The following is a 22,544-nucleotide window of genomic DNA, read 5'->3' as shown; positions in this document are numbered from 1 at the left end:
TAACTTTGCCCTTTCCTCACTAGAAGCTTGATGCTTCCCACTTCTTAAACTAACCTTAGAGAATCACAATCAGATAACAGAGTTTGCACAAAATAGTTAATTTGCTCAATTGGCTGGTGAAAACACAGAGAATGAATGACAGAGAGCAGGTAGTACAAAGGAAAGAGAATTGGATTTGAAATTAGAAAACCTAAGTTTGACACCTGGCAGGTGTGTAAGATTAATCAGTTGGCTTCTGATCTTTAGTTTCCCTATCTGTTAAAAGGGGAAAATAATATTCATAATTTCTATTTCATACTGCTGTGAAGAGAGTTCTTTGTAAACTTTAAAGTCCTGTAAAAAAAAGTGAGTTATTACCTAAATAAGTTAATAGTCATTTAATCTTAAATAATTTCATAAATTATGTCATCTTAGAGGCTTCTCGAGGGCACAATTTTTGTCCCTTTGTTCTCAGTGCATAGCAAAATGCCTTGCATGTGAAGGGCACTTAATATATAATTGTCTAATAAGACTGTTGTTTTTTCCAATTTGTTTTGCAAATGCTCAACTTTCTTAGGACCTCCAATTTACTATTTTAGGGTTATAACAACCTGTGGACAAAGGAAGCCATTTGAATAGAGTCTAGGCAGCCAAGATAGGGAAGAAAAAGCAGAAAGTTACTGAGGAATTTTCATTTTTCATAGTACTAAATGCTAGTAACATGCTTAGTATTTCAACATTCATTCAAATTTGTGTATACAACAACTGTAGTTCTAAGCATCCTTACACAATACAGGTTATTTCATTTCATCTACCAATCCAAGTTCCTAAAACAAACCTTAAGGATACATACATGCATGCCTACACCTGAGGTTTTTTATTATTTTAATATCTAATATTTGATGTTTCTTTCTGTCTCCAGGTTCAAGATGACCTTTATCAATTAAAGAGAGATCTTCATATTGCACGTGATGGAAAAGAACTTATTGACATTCAGGCTCTTGAAAAAGCCATCGAAAGAACCAAGTTGGGGATAAGAGTATGTAAACCTATATTTTGGATGTGAATTTTAAAATCATAAGGACAATTGCTTTTTAAAAAAAGTTAAAAGGAATTTTTATCCCTTCCATATATCATTTCAGGGCCCAGTATCATACCAAACATATTAATCTGACTGTTCTCTTCTTTTAACCACTCATTAAGTCATCCTGATGATATTTTATCATAAAAATATAAGATCATGCTCTAACAGTAATTCCCATAAAAAGGATCTTAAGAATGATCTAAGAAAAATTTAGAAAATTGCCCCTATATTATTAAAAATGAAAAACATGTTTATACCTAGGCTATGTTTTGGACTAAAGATCTATGATTTAATGATGAGGTTTGGCGCAGGGCGGAGAGTTGTGGGAACTCTTTTCTGGTAGGCGCAGGTCCTTCGTAAATGAATTTACGAACCTGAAAAGTTAGACTGGCAAAAAAAAAGTTTATTGGCACTTGGCATTGGGAAGTTAGCCTTTGCTAGGAAGCCTAACTTCCAGGTGGCAAGGTCCGGGCAAAGAGATAAAGGTCTAGCAGAGAAGTCCCAACTGAGAGATAAGAGGAGTAAGGTCCTGTTAGGGAAATGTGTGAGAGAGACAAAGAGAGGTTAATACTGAAAAGAGAATGTCTTTTCCATAGAAATTTTTCCTTTGAATGAGTGTCCCTGGACTAATCTTCTACTCAGTAGAATTGGATAGAAATCTGGATCTCCGGCTAAGTACCAGTGGTCCTGAACTCAATTAGTCCCACCCAGATAACAGAAACAAAACCACTTTATCTTGATTCCCAAGGGCTGGTCTCTCAGGGGAGAACTTCTTTGAGGGAGTTTCTCAAGCATTCCCTCCCAAAGTCTGAGAGAGAGAGAGTGAGAGTTTTGGAGCTCACCTTGTCATTAACTGACAAAAAGAATCTAGAGAGGAAGCTCTCTTGACCTGTGCAGATCTGCTCCATTCTGCAACTTCTGATTTTAAGGGATTGTTTACCTAGAGCCCCAAGATTTATTTAATCCAGACCTTCCTGACGCCAAGGTCAGCTTTTTTTCCCTACCATACCACAGATGCCTAGAAAATATAAGAAAATATGTATGTGAAATACTAAATAGAAGTAGAACCCAAAGCAGTCTGTGTACATAGTTATTACAAATATGCAGCAATGTTAAGTAAACACCTCTATTCTCACTAACAAAGACTGGTATAGGGAATCTCAAACTTCCTAAATTCCTAAAATAATCTCCCTAAATAATCAAAGAATAATGGAACTCCAGGTATAGATATTAAAAATAAATTGAAATAGCAATGGTTATCATCTTAACTTTGAGGTTTTCCCCTAATTTACTACATATTGATGAAAAAGGCAGTGATTCTAGAACAGTGATTTTCTTATCTGTTGGGTCTCATAGTCAGGGGTCCTATGCCCCTAGACGGTTGTGTTCTTAATCTTTTGCTTTTTGCCTGATGCCACTGATCCTGTTGGCAATCTGGTAAAACTATGGACTCCTCAGAATAATGGTTTTAAGTATGAAATAAAATATTTGTAGGATTACAAAGAAAACCAAAAATACTATTATTTTTTAAAAAATTTAAATTAAAAAGTTAAGAATCCCTTCTGTAGACAATCCCTTCAGGAAGAAACTAAGTTTTTAATATCCTTTTCAGTGATTTATACACTGTGTAATCACAGAAAGCAAAACAGTGTCATCTTGTCCTCTGCAGAACAAGTCAAAAATATAAATTCTCCACTATATAGCTAAATTATTCAACAACCAACAAAAATCCTTCCCATTCATTCTCCAGCTACTTAACTCATTACCTTGTTTCAATGACACCATTCTCCTGTCACCTCTATTACAGATTTTGTCTTGTAGATACTTCCTTCTATTCTGGGAATGCCAATGATCAGTGGAAAGAATTGTTCTAATCCCTAGATTTTACATTAAGGAAACTAAGGCCCGGGAAGTAGAATGACTTGAGTCACAGAGATAATTAGTAGAGTCAGACTTGATTATAGGAAGTTTTACTCTTAAGTTCTAGTTTTTCATATCCTATCTAAAAAATATTTTCCAGCATGATCTGAAGAACAATCCCTTACCAGTATCCATACTGTTGTTAGATAAAAATACATTAACCTCATTATTCTGGGAGACATTCTAGCATTTTCTACTATGAATTCCTAGACCTTAAATAGAAATTTAGGCAACTTCTACAGATCTCGCTACAAAAATAAGCCACATTCTGGGATCTTGCTCCAGTTCATCTGGAGAGCATTTCACCACTCTTCAACTTACACTCAGAAGAGAACTTTTAAAGAAAAAAATAAAGGAGTCTCTGGCATTAGAGAACCACTGAAATTTGCTCATCCTGGAATATTTTTACATATTATCTCCAAACACAATCCAGACACACTCTTCTTTACCACAGTCTTGAAACAGCTGGTATAGAGTTATGTCTGTTACAGTCTTGTCTGCTACACAACTTGTTCTTTTAAGTTTCTCTATCTAGTCCTGAGCATAGATTCCCCTTATCAAAAAATCTCCTCCTGATTGATAAAACATCACCTGTAAGCTCCCTTTTAGTGCTGCTTCACCTATCTCAGTTGGGTCTCCTCAGTATCTCTTTTACTCTGTCTTAAACATTGATCTAGGGAATCTTCACATGGATCTCAGTCACCATTTTGATCTTATCAAACAGCTATTTAACCGGTCTCCAAGGGAATAGGACCAATGAGCCTAGTAATTGGGGACAATCAATAGAATCAGTCAATTCCCTTTTTCCCAAACCCCAGAAAAAAGTTGCAAGTTGTGATCAGGAAAGGTAAATGAAAGATTATGAGGAACCAAGCTAGAAAACATCTAAACACGAAATCCAAAAGGCAAGGAGATAACAGGAATTCAGCAAAGAGCCTATCAGAGGCAAAGCACTAAAACATAGAGAAATAGATGTTAGCAAACTAATGACTGGTGTTTAATGTCCCTTGTTCCAAGCAGTATTCTTAGCAAGTAATTCTTGGCCCCATCTTTTTCTGTTGTGTCAGTACTAGTGTGGTTCAATGTTAACATCACTAAGAACACTATCCCTCCTTGGGAGTCAAGTCACAGTTTGATAGGATAGCCTTTTCCAAAGCCATGGAGCTAACATTGTGAATAGTTCTCCTTTCCTCTCTTCAGGACTAAATAGCTAACTAGAAGACTAGGCACTGGAAACAACCTTATCCCTTCTGTGAGTATAGTGTCTCCTGGATTTTCTTGATCTTCTAGGATCTTTTTGACCATCTATCATTATTGAGGGTAGGCAAAGATACAGAAGATGTCATCCAACAACTAGCATTTATTACGCATTTATTACATTCTAGGTGCTAAATAGTTCCAATTTAAGCTATGCTTATCATAGCAAGGATTGGAGAAGCCAGGAAGCATATATAGATCTACTAACTGATCTACTAAAAATATTCATCAGAAGGGTAAGTATGGTGTAATGAAGTAAATCTAGCCATGTAAAACCATGGGATTCAGGCCAACAGCTTTCAGGAAGGACTTTTGTTGGGACATTATGGAAGAATTACCTGTGCTGATACCCAATACCTAAAGATTCCCTGAAAGTTGATCAGTCAGATTCTTGTTGTACAACACTTTGGCTGCCCACAATATGTACTCCAAATTAGCTGGGAAAGAATTCATCCAAGTAATTACTAAGTGGATTGTGATATTTAAAAATAAAAAAGGTAGAAACTCAAGAGATAGAATTCATAATTCATATAAAGGACCTAATTTAAATGAATGAACTGTGTTACTAAAAACAAATTTTTTTTTCTAGTGGTCAGTAGAATGATACTAGAGCTAATTACTATGAAAAAATTAATCTTTTATCTGCACTGTCATAAATAGTACAATCCAAAAATGAAATTGGGATCTTTGTTGGAGGTGATTTACTAGAAAAAGCCAAAGAACCAGAAAATGACAGGCAGGAGTAGATTACTTGGTAACTTCTGAAGCAGTGGAAGGTTTCATTAATTATGAAGCCTTGGATAAATTACTTTACTTTATTGCATTTCATTTTTCTCCTCTATAAAATGAAAGACAAGTTTCTTTCAAAACATCATTCTAACTCTAAATCTTATGATAAGATTTTTTTGGCATTGGCCAAACTTCTAGGCAGTCCAAAGGTGCTAGAGATGGTTAAGGTCAGTGTAGATGATGATGGGGTGCCATGTTCACTCAAAAAATCTATGCTTCAAATGTGGATTTGACTGTGAGTTGTTCTTCCTCCCCTATGTGGTTCCTTTCTACAGGTATTATCTTGCAGTAATATATACAAGGTAAGGGCATATGAGGGGACAGTGTAGGCCAAGAAAAGCCACAGCATCATAAGATCTATCACTTTTTTCACAAAGAACTGTTTTGTAGGTCTGAATCAGTCAAAATGGGAACTGGGTTAAAACAATTCTCAAAATTGTTTACTATATCATTTACCTCTGGTTTTCAAAAGAAAGTCCACTGTTCACAGCATCTTGCAAAGTGGCTGACACAGTAGTTATGTTGAACAGATCAGAATATATAACCTGGAGATAAAATAGTCATGGGAACCCACAATAAGGGGACGGAAGTCCCATCTTCCAACATTATAGAAATTCATTTGAACTTCCTATCAATTTATCATGTGCCCTAGAAAATATATCTTCTTCCTGTGAAATGAGTACTTTTCCAACTTTTTTTGTCACATTGGCCAATCCGATAGTTTTAAGGTAGTACTTCAGAGATGTTAATTTACATTTCTCTAATCTAATTCTCTGATTTAGAGCATTTCTTCATATGACTATAGAAAGCTTTGATTTCTTCATCTGAAAACTGCCTATTCCTAATCTTTGACCATTACAATTGTGGAATCAAAAAGTCTTGAAAGAAGTTTTCAAAGATTTGCCTAAAAGAATGTTGAAAGAACTACTAATCTCAGCCTTAGATAGGAGTTTATTCAGACATTCCTGTCTTCCCACTAGAAATTCATGCTATTAATAAAGAAGCATAGGATCTTAATCCTATAGCCAAGAAGCATCCCAGAGGCCATCTAGTCTATTCTCTATATTTTATCAATAAGGAATATGAGCCCTAGTAAAAATGAAAAAGTGAGAGCCTCAAACTTCATAATAATTATCAAGTACTTAATACCACCACTACTCACATTTGGTATCTTCTTGTGCTATTTAATTTGTTAGGCCAGTTGCATCAGTTTGGGTCTCTGGGGATCATATAATGTTCATATAAGGAATGAAGATAAGTAGAAGACTGTCTTGTGCCTGAAGCATGAGCATTATATTCCTCTCTTTTGGACTTTGTGATATGCACATTGTGATATAGAATTCATACATGACATATATCTCATATATTTTGATATGGTAGAAAAAGGTTTCAATTGGGACTGAGTTTGAATCTCAACCTTTTGGCCTTGGGCAAATCAAGTATCTCCTCTGAGCTTCAGACTCTTATTCTATAAAATGAAAAGAATGAGACTAGAAAGAACCTCTAAAATCCTTTAAGTTCTCTTAATCTTTTTGAGTATAATTTTTTGGGTCCTGTAAGACTGGAGAAATATTGTGTAATTTAAAAACATAATGTTCTACTCAAATGCTCTTGCCTAAAATATTGTCTATTTCTCTGGCCTCAGTTTCTCCATCTGCAAAATAAGGGATTCCAGGTCCAAACCTCTGTTCTTAAGTTGTCTGGCCCAGTCCTTAGCTGAAGCATAAGCTGGTCAGAGGGCCTTCATTAAATTTATGTTCAAACTGCTTTGTTCCCACCTGAATCAGACTTAGCCCTATTGCAATTTTGTACATATTTTATTTTGTATCTGGGAAAGAATTCCATCCTAATTCTAATCATATCCAAAATCTGGTAACATTATATAATGTTGATATCCTACCAGAAGAGTCTACTCTTCTCACAGTCTTATCCTCACTGCCAAAAGAATTCTTGTTCTTGCTCTTTCTCTATCTGTCTTATTCTTCCAGTCAGGTGAGTGGTACTCTGACACACCATAGTATAAATAATTTCCCTTCCACATACAGGTTCTGTGCAGGTGGAGCTGCATTATGGGCTGCATGTGTTCTTCTGATTGACATCAGGGCCAAGAACTCTGGTGGATGAGATAGTGTGACTTTCTGGTGTAATACATAGCCTTACCTACCCAATCCCCCTCTGCCTATCCATTTCTATTCCGATGTCACCTGGCCTAGCCCAAATTTCTCTTTATTCTACCATGTACCGCCTAGCCTTGATCAGAACTGGAAATCCTTCCTATGCCAATCACAGGACACCCACTCTTCATCATAGATTATTTGTCATTCAATACAAGCAATACAGAGAGATGCCACCATAGCTCCATCTACTGGCTAGCAAAACATTCCCTACCCTCAATCTGGCAAAACCTCATTTGTGAAATTTACCATTTATCTCAGTCAGATGTAATGAAATTGTACAAAACATTGGAAAAATGAAGGCATATGCATATATACACACATATGTGTATGAATTTGCATGTAATATATAATGTCATATATAATATATGATATACATAATATATAATTATATGTAATTATTACATATAACCCATTATATAACAAAACATATTATATATCATATATATCTTTTAGTATAGTATCATACATGAAAGATAGTGAGGAGTAACAGATTGAGATTGGATTTCAGTGCTATATTTGACAAATAATGGTTATTTGTTTCTAGGTAAGTCACTTAAACATCTCCGTGCTTTAGGGAAGAAGTGTCAACATATGGCCAGCAGTAGATGCACTGAAGCCAAATCAGATGAAAATGTAATTGGGAAATATTTAACAAAATAAATAAATATAGTAAAACATAAATAATATTACTATGTTTTTAAGTCAATATGCACCATCTGAGGTCTTTATATACAGTTTAGTGGCCCCCTTTTCTATTTGGAGCAGCTAGATAGGTGTAGAATCAAGATATTCATAAGTTCAAATCTACCTCAGACACTTAGTAGCTATGTAACCCTGGTCAAGTCACTTAATGATATTTGCTTCATCATTTCCTTATCTGTAAAATGAGCTGGAGAAGGAAGCGATAAGTCATTTCAGTATCTTTACCAAGAAAATCCCAAGATGGGGTTACAAAAAATTGGACATGACTGAACAATTAAAACATTTCTATTTTAGTTTGATACCACCACTGCTCTAGGCAACCCTCTAAAAGGAATTCTTAACCCTTTTTATATCATCCTTTTAGCAAACTGGTGAATCCTATGGACTCCCTTTTCAGGATAACATTTTCAAATGCAAAAATAAAATACATAAGGTTAAAAAGAAAACAAATTATATTGGAAAACAGTTATTAAAATACTTTTTAAAAAAATCAGCTCATGAACCTCAATTTAAGAACCCTTTTCTAACTGGCAGGAAAAGTGCTGACCTATATGAGTAGAAGGAATTTTCTCATTTGGAAATTCTTTCTATCACTGAAATCTTAGGTCAGATTCCTGACCCTGCATATGCCACATTACATTGAGACAATTGGCATGAAGTCATCCAAACACAATACATATTAATAACTCTAAAAATGTTGTGGACCATTGTTCTACATCCCTTACGACACCATGAACATTTTCCATCCCAGTAATTAATTATTGTAAGGATCCTGACCAATAGAGTTTGTAGAATACACTGTGATGAGTTTCCAATAGATTCAGCTAAGATAAAGACATGAAACAATAACAGTATCGCTCATATGCTCATTTTATTCCTAAATAGCTTAGTCTGTTGACAATTTATTCATTTTCATAATATAATAATAACAATATTATTAATAAGGAGGTAGGAAGCAATCATTGTACTAATTTAAAATAGAAAACCAAAGCAGATAAATGGTAAAGCGTCCTCTGAATTACCCATAGTGCCAACGGCAGAATAGAACCCAGTTTTCACACAATCACTATGAATAATATAATGACTACATTTTCCAAACAAAAAATTGGAATATACAGTCTGAAAAAGAAAATTTCTTTATTTTGAAACCTCATTAAAAGTAGATTTTCTTTTCTTAAAATCAGGATTGTCTTGGAAAAACTGGAAAGTAGGGACACTGTCGTAATGAGGGAAGGACACAGGGACTCATTGAAGATCTTTTTTCAAAGAAAGCTGCTTTATGTCCATCTTTCTAGCCAGAAGTCTTATTTTCTATCACTCTGACCTTTCTCCAAACTTTTCCTCTACCATTTTATCCTCATGATCACACTGCCTCCTGAGTCTTTTCTAACTGTGAGAAATGTGGGGTATGCTTTAGTCCTAGTAGCCTAATGCATACATTGTACTAAATTAACCTTACAGTGTTAAGGCTCTGGACACAGCTGGAGACATTGGGTTGGCCATCAAGGACATCTTACCTAAGGGCCAAATCTTTCCTCAGATACTTGCACAAAGCTTGCATTGGAGTTACTCTAAGAAAAGGGAACTTCTTCATGTCTGTGTTGCCTAGTAAATTCAAAGAACCAGTTAATTCAGTTATTTTCGTATACATTCCATTTCTGAAGTGTAGCAAGATACTACCAAGCTTAGCTCTTAGTTGATTATTGCTCTTTTGGGGGTAGTTAAAGTAATTTGGCCTTGAGTCATCTAATATTACCTTAGGCATGTAATAAACACAGTGAAAAGCATTACATGTCCTGTCTTCTGGCTTAATTACAAGATTCAGAGTGTTAACCTAATGAAAGTAAATGAACTGAGTCAAGTATCTCAAAGTCCACTATAATAGTCAGAATTTTCATTTTTCCATAACAGGTACATGTTGAGAATTACCTAAGTACCATAAGTCACCGTGTGTTAACTACAACTGTTGTAGATTCCGAAATATGTGATAAAGAGCCTTCTAAAGAGTGAGTAAAAAAGATATTTTCTATTACAAACTAATGTAACCTAATTGTAAAAAAGGTAACTTCTTTCACTCTAGTAGATATCTTTGTTTCAAATTGTTTGGGAAGCAGATAAGTAATTAAGTTACTTACTTAAAACAGAGTAATTAAATTTAACCTGTTGTGTAAGGGGCAAAATTCCCTTAACTTTGCTCACAATGCCACTATGCACACAACATATACACACACACACATATGAAACTTAGGTCAAAACTTGTGCTAATTTTTATAATAATATCAGTAATGACACATTTTCAGAGGATAATTTGGTTCTAGTAATTTAGGGGACGCTATGTTTTGATGTTTGACTAATTTAACTTTTAGCAAAACTAGCCAAAATCCAAGTTCCTGATGGTACTATTTCTAGGTCAATCAGTTAATATTAGGTAGCACCTGAAGATAGTGGGAAAAGTATTGACATTAGAGCCAGAAGACCTAGATGGATATTTCTAAATTCCTGGATTCTGATTATAAAACTAGGGGATTGAAGTAGATGGCCTATAATATCCTTTTCATTTCCATTTCACTGATGCTATGAAATCATGTAGTACATAGCAAATTATGACTTTTTCAGAATTGTGAAGCTTGATTAGTATCTAGAATCAACTAAAAACAAGGCAAGAAAGTCGTGAAATATTTTTCATATAAGATTTTTTAAAATAATTATAACTTTTTATTAACAGAACCCATGCCAGAGTAATTTTTTTTTTCAAATAGTTTACAAAGCATTGGGACTAATTGTTCTTTGAATGTTTGGTAGAATTCACATGTAAATTCACCTGGTCCTGGGGATTTTTTTTTTTTTTTTTAGGGAGTTGATTGATAGCTTGTTCTATTTCGTTTTCTGAAATGGGACTATTTAAGCAATTTACTTCCTCCTCTGATAATCTGGGAAGCCTATATTTTTGGAGGTAGTCATCCATTTCGCTTAGGTTATCAAATTTATTGGCGTAAGTTGGGCAAAGTAACCCCTTATTATTTCTTTAATTTCCTCTTCATTGGCGGAAAGTTCTCCCTTTTCATTTTTAAGACTACTAATTTGATTTTCCTCTCTCCTTTTTCTAATCAGATTTACCAAAGGTTTATCAATTTTATTGTTTTTTTCATAAAACCAACTCTTAGTTTTATTTATTAGTTCAATAGTTTTTTTTACTTTCAATATTATTAATTTCTCCTTTTAATTTTAGTATTTCAAGTTTAGTAATTAATTGGGGGTTTTTAATTTGGTCTTTTTCTAGCTTTTTAAGTTGCAACCCCAATTCATTGACCTTCTCTTTCTCTATTTTGTTCAAGTAAGCCTCTAAGGATATAAAATTTCCCCTTATTACCGCTTTGGCTGCATCCCACAAATTTTTGGTATGATGTTTCACCGTTGTCATTATCTTGAGTGAAATTATTGTGTCTATAATTTGCAGTTTCACCCAATCATTCTTTAAGATTAAATTATTTAGTTTCCAATTACTTTTTGATCTATTTACACCTAACTTTTTGTTGAATGTAGTTTTTATTGCATTGTGATCTGAAAAGAAAGCATTTAGTATTTCTGCCTTCCTGCATTTAATTTTGGGGTCTTTATGATCTAATATATGGTCAATTTTTGTGTGGGTTCCATGAACTGCTGAAAAGAAAGTATATTCCTTTCTGTCACCATTCAGTTTTCTCTATCATACCTAATTTTTCTAATATTCTATTTACCTCTTTAATTTCTTTATTTGTTTTGTGATTTGATTTATCTAAATCTGAGAGTGCAAGATTGAGATCTCCCACTATTATAGTTTTGCTGTCTATTTCTTCTCACAACTCTCTTAACTTCTCCTTTAGGAAGTTATATGCTATACCACTTGGTGCATATATATTTAATACTGATATTGCTTCATTGTCTATAGTACCTTTTAGCAAGATATAGTTTCCTTCCTTATCTCTCTTAATTAGATCAATTTTTGCTTTTGCTTGATCTGAGATAAGAATGGCTACCCCTCCTTTTTTGACTTCACTTGAAGCATAATAGATTCTGTTCCAGCCTTTTACCTTTACTCTGTATCTCCCTGTTTTAAATGTGTTTCCTGTAAATAACATATTGTAGGGTTCTGACTTTTGATCCAGTCTGCTATCCACCTCCTCTTTATGGGGGAGTTCATCCCATTCACATTTATGGTTAAAATTACTAATTCTGTATTTCCTGCCATCCTAATATCCCCAGATTATGCTTTTCTTTTTCTTGCCCTCCTTCCCCCTTTACTTAGTATTAAACTTATTGGTCCCATTTGCATCATCTAGTTCTCCCTCTTTAGTATCCTTCCCTCCTCCCTTTGAATCCCTTCCCCTTTCTTGTACCCTTCCCTTATTCCTTTTCCCTTTTCCTTTCCCACTTTTTAATGAGGTGGGAGAAGATTCTCTGTAAAACAATGTGTCAATTATTTCCTCTTTGAGCCAACTCCGATGAGAGTAGGATTCACACAATGTTCCTCCCCCTCTCTTAAGTTCCCTCAGATATGATAGTTTCCTTTGCCTCATTGTCACATGTAGTTTCCCTCCTTTTATCTCCCCTTTTCCCTTTTTCTGACATTATCCCCTTTCCATTTCTACTTCCCTTTTTTATGCTATATCAGTAAAATCAAATTATACATGTGGTTTTTATGTATATCCACAACAGAAATACAGTTCTCAAGAGTTCCTTTTACCTTTTTCTACTTGTCTGGAGTTCTATTGTTGGAGATCAAATTTTTTGTTTGTCTGGTTTTTTCTTTAGAAACAGATGGAATTCCTCTGTTTCATTAAATGCCCATCTTCTTCCATGGAAAAAAATGCTCAGCTTAGCTGGGTAGTTTATTCTTGGCTGCATTCCAAGTTCTTTTGCCTTTTGGAATATCAAATTCCAGGCCTTTCGATCCTTTAATGTTGAGGCAGCCAGATCTTGTGTGACCCTTATTGTGGCACCTTGGTATTTGAACTAGTTTTTTCCTGGCTGCTTGTAGAATTTTTTCTTTAGTCTGAAAATTCTGAAGTTTGGCCACAATATTCCTTGGAGCCTTTATTTTAGGGTCTTTTTCAGAAGGTGTTTGATGGATTCTTTCAACGCCTATTTTACCTTCCAGTTCTATTACTTCTGGGCAGTTCTCTTTAATGATTTCCTATAAAATAGTATCTAGGCTCTTTTTTTTATCATAATTTTCAGGTAGTCCGATGATCCTTGGGTTATCTCTCCTAGATCTATTTTCCAGATCTGTTGTTTTTCCAAGTAAATATTTGACATTTTTTCCAATCTTTCATTTTTTTGGTTTTGCTTCACTGATTCTTCCTGTCTCAATGAATCAGTCATTTCTATTTGTTCAGTTCTAATTTTTAGTGAGTTATTTTCTTCATTAGCTTTTTTTACTTCTTTTTGTATATGTCCGATTGAATTTTTAAATGAGTCGTTTTGCTCTATAGAATTTTTTTCCATTTCACTAATTTTTTTTAGTGAGTTATTTTCTTTCTCCAATTCACAAATTCTGTTTCCCTGCACTTCTTGGGAGTTTTTTTTACCTTTTCTGATTGACATTTCAAGAAGTTGTTTTCTTTTTCTACTTTATCAAATTTTTCTTTTAGTGAGTTATATGTCTTTTCTGTACTCTCTTGCATAGCTTCTCTTTCCTTTCCCCATTTTTCTTCTAGTTCTCTTTTAAGGTTTTTAATAGTCTCTTCTAGAAGTGCCTTTTGTACTGGGGACCAACAATTATCTGGAGACTATCTGCTATTAGTCTCTTCAGGGTTGAAAAGCTGTTCTCTTTCTGAGTAGAAACTATCAATTGTCCTTTTGATTTTCTTACTCATATTGTTAAAGCCTGCAGGGTTTGCCTTCAGGACCACGAGGTTACCAGCTTCCTCTGCAGAGCAGTCAAAGGTGTATGGATGGGTAGCTGTCCTGCTAGCCAGCTGCAAAAAGCAGCGAGGTACTGGAGTGCTCTGGGAAAGAGTTCCCCACCCAGAAGTAACTCAGGCCTGAGGGCAGAGCTAGAAAAGTGCCCTGCAAAGAACCCCTGCTGTGTGAGACCTGGGGCTGTGGATATTAGCAGCTGAGCAGTGAATGCCCCTTCAGGACAGGAAGTGTTTCTGCCCCGGGAAGCACAGTCCTACTGGGGAAGTTCTATTGCCTCAGGCTGAGACCCCAACAGTGCCAATTAGAGGCTACCCAGGCTGTACCCCCCTGCCTTGCGGGTTTGTAACTGCCCCCGCAAAAGCCCTGAACTGCAGGATGTGGCTGCAGGGCTGCATTTCAGTCTGCCTGAGTCACTTCCAGGTTTGAGTAGCTGCAGCCAGATCTTGTTAGGTTCTGGCATTTTTTGGAGTACCCTCTGTTTTAGGCTTTAATTTCTCTGCCAGTTTACTGCTTTGTAATCAAAGCAGAGCAGTTAGCTTATAGCAGAGTCCTCTCTATAACTTCTCTAGCCACAGAGATCACCCCCACCCCTGGTCTGCTCAGGACACTAGTCTCTCACTGCCTGTGCTAGTCTGTTCCTGGCCCCTCAGGACGAACCTTTCCTGGCAATCTTCCAGATTCACTTCAGCTGGTAAGTAGTTGTAAGAAGTAAGACTTCATCTGATCTTCATGGATTTAAGCAGTGAAGAGCTATTTTTGAGGCTGGATTAAATAGTTGGTTATGAGGGGAATGAGAGGAGCTTAGAAAGTAGAGTGTGCCTTCTCCGCCATCTTGGCTCTGCCCTCCCAGAGTAATTTTTTACAACATTATCCCTTGCACTTACTTCTGTTCCGACTTTTCCCCTCCCTCCCTCCACTCCCTCCCCGAGATGGCCAGCAGTCCTATACATGTTAAATATGTCACAGTATATCCTAGATACAATATATGTGTGCAAAACCAAACAGTTCTCTTGTTGCACAGAAAGAATTGGATTCAGAAGGTAAAAATAATCCGGGAAGAAAAACAAAAATTCAAACAGTTTGCATTCATTTCCCAGTGTTCTTTCTCTGGGTATAGCTGCTTCTGTCCATCATTGATCAATTGGAACTGAATAAGATCTTCTCTTTGTCGAAGAAATCCACTTCTGTCAGAATACATCCTCATACAGTATCATTGTTGAAGTATATAATGATCTCCTGGTTCTGCTCATTTCACTCAGCATCAGTTCATGTAAGTCTCTCTAAGCCTCTCTGTATTCATCTTACTGGTCATTTCTTACAGAACAATAATATTCCATAACATTTATATACCACAATTTACCCAACCATTCTCCAATTGATGGGCATCCATTCATTTTCCAGTTTCTAGCCACTACAAACAGGGCTGCCACAAACATTTTGGCACATACAGGTCCCTTTCCCTTCTTTAGTATCTCTTTGGCGTATAAGCCCAGTAGTAGCACTGCTGGATCAAAGGGTATGTATAGTTTGATAACTTTTTGGGCATAATTCCAGATTGCTCTCCAGAATGGTTGGATTTGTTCACAACTACACCAACAATGCATCAGTGTCCTAGTTTTCCTGAATCCCCTCCAACATTCATCATTATTTTTTCCTGACTTCTTAGCCAATCTGACAGGTGTGTAGTGGTATCTCAGAGTTGTCTTAATTTGCATTTCTCTGATCAATAGTGATTTTGAACACTCTTTCATATGAATGAAAATAGTTTCAATTTCATCGTCTGAAAATTGTCTGTTCATATCCTTTGACCATTTATCAATTGGAGAATGGCTTGATTTCTTATAAATTAGAGTCAATTCTCTATATATTTTGGAAATGAGGCCTTTATCAGAACCTTTAACTGTGAAAATGTTTTCCCAGTTTGTTGCTTCCCTTCTAATCTTGATTGCATTAGTTTTGTTTGTACAAAGCCTTTTTAATTTGATATAATCAAAAATTTGTGTTTTGTGATCAATAATGATCTCTAGTTCATCTTTGGTCACAAATTCCTTCCTCCTCCACAAGTCTGAGAAATAAACTATCCTATGTTCCTCTAATTTATTTATAATCTCGTTCTTTATGCCTAAATCATGGACCCATTTTGATCTTTTCTTGGCATATAGTGTTAAGTGTGGGTTCATGCCTGATTTCTGCCATACTAATTTCCAATTTTCCCAGCAGTTTTTGTCAAATAATGAATTCTTATCCCCAAAGTTAGGAGCTTTGGATTTGTCAAACACCAGATTGCTATAGTTGACTATTTTGTCTTGTGAACCTAACTTATTCCACTGATCAACTAGTTTATTTCTTAACTAGTACCAAATGGTTTTGGTGACCACTGCTTTATAATATAGTTTTAGACCTGGTACAGCTAGGCCACCTTCATTTGATTTTTTTTTCATTAATTCCCTTAAAATTCTTGATCTTTTGTTCTTCCATATGAATTTTGTTGTTATTTTTTCTAGGTCATTAAAATATTTTCTTGGGATCTGATTGGTATAGCACTAAATAAATAGATTAGTTTAGGGAGTATTGTCATCTTTATTATATTTGCTCGGCCTATCCAAGAGCACTTAATATTTTTCCAATTATTTAAGTCTGACTTTATTTGTGTGGAAAGTTTTTTGTAATTTTGCTCATATAATTCCTGACTTTCCTTTGGTAGATAGATTCCCAAGTATTTTATGCTATCGACAGTTATTTTGAATGGAATTTCTCTTTGTATCTCTTGCCATTGGATTTTGTTGGTGATGTATAAAAATGCTGAGGATTTATGGGGATTTATTTTGAATCCTGCAACTTTGCTAAAGTTATGAATTATTTCTAATAGCTTTTTAGTAGAATTTCTGGGGTTCTCTAAGTATACCATTATATCATCTGCAAAGAGTGATAGTTTGGTTTCCTCATTACCTACTCTAATTCCTTTAATCTCTTTCCCACCTCTTATTTCAGAGGCTAGCATTTCTAATACAATATTGAATAATAATGGTGATAGTGGGCAACCTTGCTTCACTCCAGATCTTACTGGGAAAGGTTCCAGTTTTTCCCCATTACATATGATGCTTACTGATGGTTTTAAATATATGCTCCTGACTATTTTAAGGAGAAGTCCATTTATTCCTATCCTCTCAAGTGTTTTTTTTAATAGGAATGGATGTTGGATTTTATCAGATGCTTTTTCTGCATCTATTGAGATGATCATATAGTTTTTGTTAATTTGGTTATTGATATAGTTAATTATGCTAATAATTTTCCTAATATTGAACCAGCCCTGCATTCCTGGTATAAATCCTACTTGGTCATAGTGTATTATCCTGGGGATGATTTTCTGTAATCTTTTGCTAATATTTTATTTAAGATTTTAGCATCAATATTCTAGGGAGATTGGTCTATAATTTTCTTTCTCTGTTTTCAACCTACCTGGTTTGGTATCAGTACCATGTCTGTGTCATAAAAGGAATTTGGTAGGACTCCTTCAATCTCTTATTTTTTCAAATAGTTTATATAGCATTGGAGTTAATTGTTCTTTAAATGTTTGGTAGAATTCACATGTAAATCCATCTGGTCCTGGGGATTTTTTTCTCAGGGAGTTGGTTAATAGCTTGTTCTATTTCTTTTTCTAAAATGGGACTGTTTAGTCTATTTACTTCTTCCTCTGTTAATCTGGGCAAGCTATATTTTTGAAGGTATTCTTCCATTTCATTTAAGTTGTTGAATTTATTGGCATAAAGTTGGGCAAAGTAACTTCTAATTCTTGCTCTTAATTTCCTCTTCATTAGTGGCAAGTTCTTCCTTTTCATTTTTAATATTAACAATTTGATTTTCCTCTTTCCTTTTTTAAATAAGATTTACTTAGGGTTTGTCTATTTTGTTGGTTTTTTCATAGAACCAACTCTTAGTTTTATTAATTAATTCAATAGTTTTTTTACTTTCAATTTTATTGATCTCTCCTTTTATTTTTAGAATTTTAAGTTTAGTGTTTGACTGGGGGGTTTTAATTTGTTCCTTTTCTAGCATTTTTAGTTGCAAGTCTAATTCATTGACCTTCTCTTTCTCTATTTTATGCAAGTAGGCCTCTAGAGAGATGAAATTTCCCCTTCTTACCACTTTGGCTGCATCCCACACATTTTGGTATGACGTCTTATTATTGTCATTTTCTTGGGTGAAATTATTAATTATGTCTATGATTTGCTGTTTCATCCAATCATTCTTTAGTATGAGATTATTTAGTTTCCAATTATTTTTTGGTCTACTTTCCCCTGGCTTTTTGTTGAATGTAATTTTCATTGCATCATGGTCTAAAAGGATACATTTACTATTTCTGCCTTACTGCATTTGAGTTTGAGGTTTTTATGTCCTAATATATGGTCATTTTTTATATAGGTTCCATAAACTGCTGAGAAAAAAGTGTACTCCTTTCTATCTCCATTTAGTTTTCTCCAGAGATCTATCATATCTAACTTTTCTAGTATTCTAATTACCTCTTTGACTTCTTTCTTATTTATTTTGTAGTTTGATTTATCTAATTCTGAAAGTACAAGTTTGAAATATCCCACTATTATAGTTTTGATGTCTGTTTCTTCTTGCAGCTCTCTTAATTTCTCTTTTAAGAATTTAGATGCTACACCACTTGGTGCGTATATGTTTAATATTGATATAGCTTCATTATCTATGCTACCCTTTAGCAAGATAATAATGCCCTTCCTTATCTCTTTTAATTAGATCAGTTTTTGCTTTTGCATGATCTGAGATCAGGATGGCTACCCCTGCTTTTTTGACTCACCTGAAGCATAGTAGATTCTGCTCCAGCCTTTTACCTTTACTCTGTATGTATCTCCCTGTTTTAGGTGTGTTTCCTGTAAACAACATATTGTAGGATTCTGGCTTTTAATCTATTCTACAAACCATTTCCTCTTTATGGGGGAGTTTACCCCATTCACATTTATGGTTAAAATGACCAATTCTGTATTATTTGCCATCTTGTTAACCCCTGTTTATGCTTTTCTCCCTTCCTTCCTCCTTACCCCCCTCCCCAGTATGAAATTTGTGAGCACCACAGCCCTCCCTTTTAAGTATCCCTCCCCCTACCTTAGAGTTCCTCCCCCTATTTTACTCCTTTTCCTCACAATTTCTGTATTCCCTTCCGCTTAGCTTATTCCTTCCCTTTTCATATTTCCCTTCCCACTTTTCAATGAGGTGCAAGAAGTTTCACCATAAATCGAATATGTCTAAAATTTTTCTCTTTAAGCCAATTCTTATGGCAGTAAGATACACACTATAATCATCTCCCTCCATTCTCTCTCAGATATAGGTTTCCTTTGCCTTTTTGTGAGATGTAGTACCCCCACTTTATCCTTTTTTTCTGGTACAATTTCTTTTCCACCTCTAGTTTCTAGAACAAGGTATAAATGTATTATTTATATATCTTTATAGCAGAAATATAGTTCCCAAGATTTCTTTTTACCTTTTTAGGTATCTCTTGAGTTCTATATTTGTAGATCAAACTATTTGTTAAGTTCTGTTTTTTCATCAAAAATAGGTGAAATTGGCTTATTTCGTTGAACGTCCATCTTCTTCCCTGGAAAAAGATGCTCATTCTGGCTGAGTAATTTATTTTTGGTTGCATACCAAGTACCTTAACCTATCGGAATATCATATTCCAGGCCCTTTGATCCTTTAATGTGGATGCTGCTAGATCCTGGGTAATCCTTATATGGCTCCTCTATATTTGAATTGGTTTTTTTCTAGCCACTTGCAGTATTTTTCCCTTCATCTGATAGTTCTGGCATTTGGCCACTATATTTCTTGGTGTTTTGATTTTAGGATCCCTTTCAGTAGGTGATCGATGAATTCTTTCAGTTTCTATTTTACCCTTTGTTTCTATGACTTCTGAGCAGTTCTCTTTGATAATTTCCTGGAAAGTAGTGTCCAGGCTTTTTTTTTTTTTCATCATATTGTTCTGGGAGTCCAATAATTCTTAGATTGTCTCTCCTAGATCTATTTTCCAAGTCTGTTGTTTTCCCAAGAAGGTATTTGACATTTTTATCCATTGTTTCATTTTTTTTTTTTTTTTTGGTTTTGCTTGATTGATTCTTGATTTCTCTTCAAGTCATTCAGTTCCATTTGTTTGATTCTGATTTTCAATGAAGTATTTTCTTCACTCATTTTTTAATATCTTTTTCTAATTGTCCAATTGAGTTTTTAAGTGAGTTGTTTTGTTCTATGCAATTTTTTTCCATTTGGCCAGTTTTATTTGTTAGAGAGCTATTTTCTGTTTCCAGTTCACTAATTCTATTTTTCAAGGATTTGATTTCCTTATCCACTCTGTCTTTAAATTAGCGGGATAATTTCTCCAGGCTCTTTTCCCAAACCTCCCTTTCCTTTTCCCATTTTTCTTCTAGCTCTCTTGTGAGAGCTTTTTAAATTTCTTCTATGAGAGTCATCTGTGTTGAGGACCAGATGATCTCCTCCTTTGGGGATTCATGTGGAGACAGTCTGTTTTTAGTCTCCTTAGGGTTTAAAGTCTGCTCTCTATCCGTATAGAAGCTATCAATGGTTAAGGTCCATTTAAATTTTTTGCTCATTTTGTCAAAGAAGAATCAAAGAAGACAAAGTAGCAAAGAAAAAAAAAAAACAAATGGAATCTGCTTTTTTTTTTTGGGGGGGGGGGAGGTAGGAGGACTGGGTGGTGTTATCTGATCTTCCTCTACAGACTGCAGGGGGCAGCAGCAAGGCACTAACAGGACAGCAATGGCTGCGCTCCGCCTGCACTTTAAGACTCTGAGAGCGTGCTGAGATGCTGTGGGGGAGGGGTGGCCAAGTCCCTAAAGACCCTAGCTGTTCGGGGTTGTATTCTTTACCCCCTGTGTTTTTAGCTTCTCTGCTTGTCTACTGGCTTTCAGCCAGGGCAACGTATCCAATACTATAGTAAAGCTCTCCCCACAGAGACGGCTGAGATCACACCCCACCCTTCTCTGGTCTACTCAGCTGTGAGCTGCCTGTTGTGTTCTCGCTGCTGCTGCCTGCCCTCAACCTGTACCGGATCTAAAACCTTCCCTGCCCTCAAACAAAAACAGACCTTTCCTGGTGAATTTCAAGAATGTCTTCTCTTGGTAATTATTTGTGGGGTTTTCTTCAGTCAAGCATTAATTCCGAGGCTTGTCATGAATCAAATTCTGAGAAAAAACACAAAGCCTAAGAAGATGTGTGCCTCCTCTCCGCCATCTTGGCTGGAAGTCCATGTAAGATTTTTTTAAAGATAGTTTGTTAAAAATTGAAAAAAAATTGAAAAAGAAAGCAGTATCTTTCTCTCACCCTCAGCCTTCTGACAATATGTTGGGGCAGGGGTCACTTTAGACTGAGGATCTGGCTCTCAATTATGAAGGTTCAGAAGCTCAATTTTATGAGTTCACCCAGAAGATATGAGGCTCTGGGGAACTAATTCTCAAAAACCAAACAGGCAATCTGATTGATCAACTACAATGCCAATTCATTAAGTGGTAGTGATATAATTGATGAGAAGGACCAGTTTCTTCAATCAATTGGACAACATAGTCTTTTCCCACTAAGAAAATCTACTCGGAAAACCAGATTAAAAAGTAGAATGTTATTTGGTGAATACATTAAGCGAGTATAGGAGGTTGGACAATCAGTATCGCTATGTATCACTATGCTATGATTGTCTGAACTACCCATCTCTGTTATAGAATTAGACTTGCCCACCAGACTGTGACCCACAAGGCTGATACATGCCTTTACTAAGCTGAACAAAAAGGATGCTCCCCCTTAGAAAGCACCAGATAAATCCTCACATTTACCATAATCAGTGCAAACCAGCATCTTGCTAATGAAATGCATTCAGTAGAGACAATTTGCTGTTGTAGAAAGAACAGGATTTAGAATCTGAAAAATAACTGTGTTTGAATCCCTGTTCTGCCAATTAGTACCTTTCTGGCCTTATCAGGTAACTTCCTTCCCTTACTTACCCACAACTATAAAATATGGGGAATGAACTGATGATTTCAAAGATTCTTCTCTAGTCTCATATTTTGCATATTTTTCCACCTTCCTCCTAAATATTGAGATTAGAGCTCAATATTATCTAATTTCTTTTGGTAAAAAACTGACTAATTTGCTGTACCAGATGGATTGCTGTACCAGTTTGAAGTCTACAATTCATCTTACAATGTTCATTTTATTTGACATTTGTAAAGTTCGAAAGAAAATAAAATGAAATTAAAATTAAAAAAAAATTAAGGGACAATTTACTTTCTAGATTTAGGAAATGCTAAATCTCATCAAGAACCCATTCAAATGCCATCTTTTATATCTAGCTAATCTTTTCTATTTAATGTATATTCTTTTTAATTTAATTTAATTAGTGGCTAATATTTTCTGAAATTATTCCATATTTTGAGGACATGTGTATACCATGTTTGGGAGTCCATATATGCTGACTATGTCTCAAAGATTGTGAAATACTATTTACAGATAGTAAACTTAATTTTGCCAACAGCATCTATACTTCTGGGAAGTAGGAAGACAGTCATTGTGTCCCTTTGTAATGCTGGAGAAACTGAGGCAGGAGAGAGATTAGAGAGTTTTCAATAGTTTATTAATTGGAAAGTATAATTGACTGGACAGGACTCTCATCTCAAATTATCCAGTCAGAGATATACTGGGACCAAGGAATCCAT

The 22,544-nt window shown here is 35.2% G+C and overlaps 1 protein-coding gene across 2 annotated transcripts in view; it reads left to right on the top strand.

Annotated features, from left to right (window-relative positions):
- The window catches only part of IQCH (IQ motif containing H), a 289,727-nt gene that overhangs the window by 7,446 nt on the left and 259,737 nt on the right, over positions 1 to 22,544 (top strand). Inside the window, exons 2-3 of one of the 2 annotated variants that reach the window (XM_031955329.1) lie at positions 902 to 1,018; positions 9,820 to 9,914. In XM_031955329.1, the coding sequence (XP_031811189.1) occupies positions 902 to 1,018; positions 9,820 to 9,914 (212 nt within the window). Of the gene's footprint in view, positions 1 to 901; positions 1,019 to 9,819; positions 9,915 to 22,544 lie in introns of those variants that run through there. The other variant, XM_031955330.1, reaches the window with a different exon arrangement.

Source organism: Sarcophilus harrisii, chromosome 2, assembly GCF_902635505.1.
Source record: "Sarcophilus harrisii chromosome 2, mSarHar1.11, whole genome shotgun sequence".
Classification (NCBI taxonomy): domain Eukaryota; kingdom Metazoa; phylum Chordata; class Mammalia; order Dasyuromorphia; family Dasyuridae; genus Sarcophilus; species Sarcophilus harrisii.
Note: the sequence above shows the minus strand (reverse complement) of the source record. Positions and strands in the feature narration are given on the sequence as shown.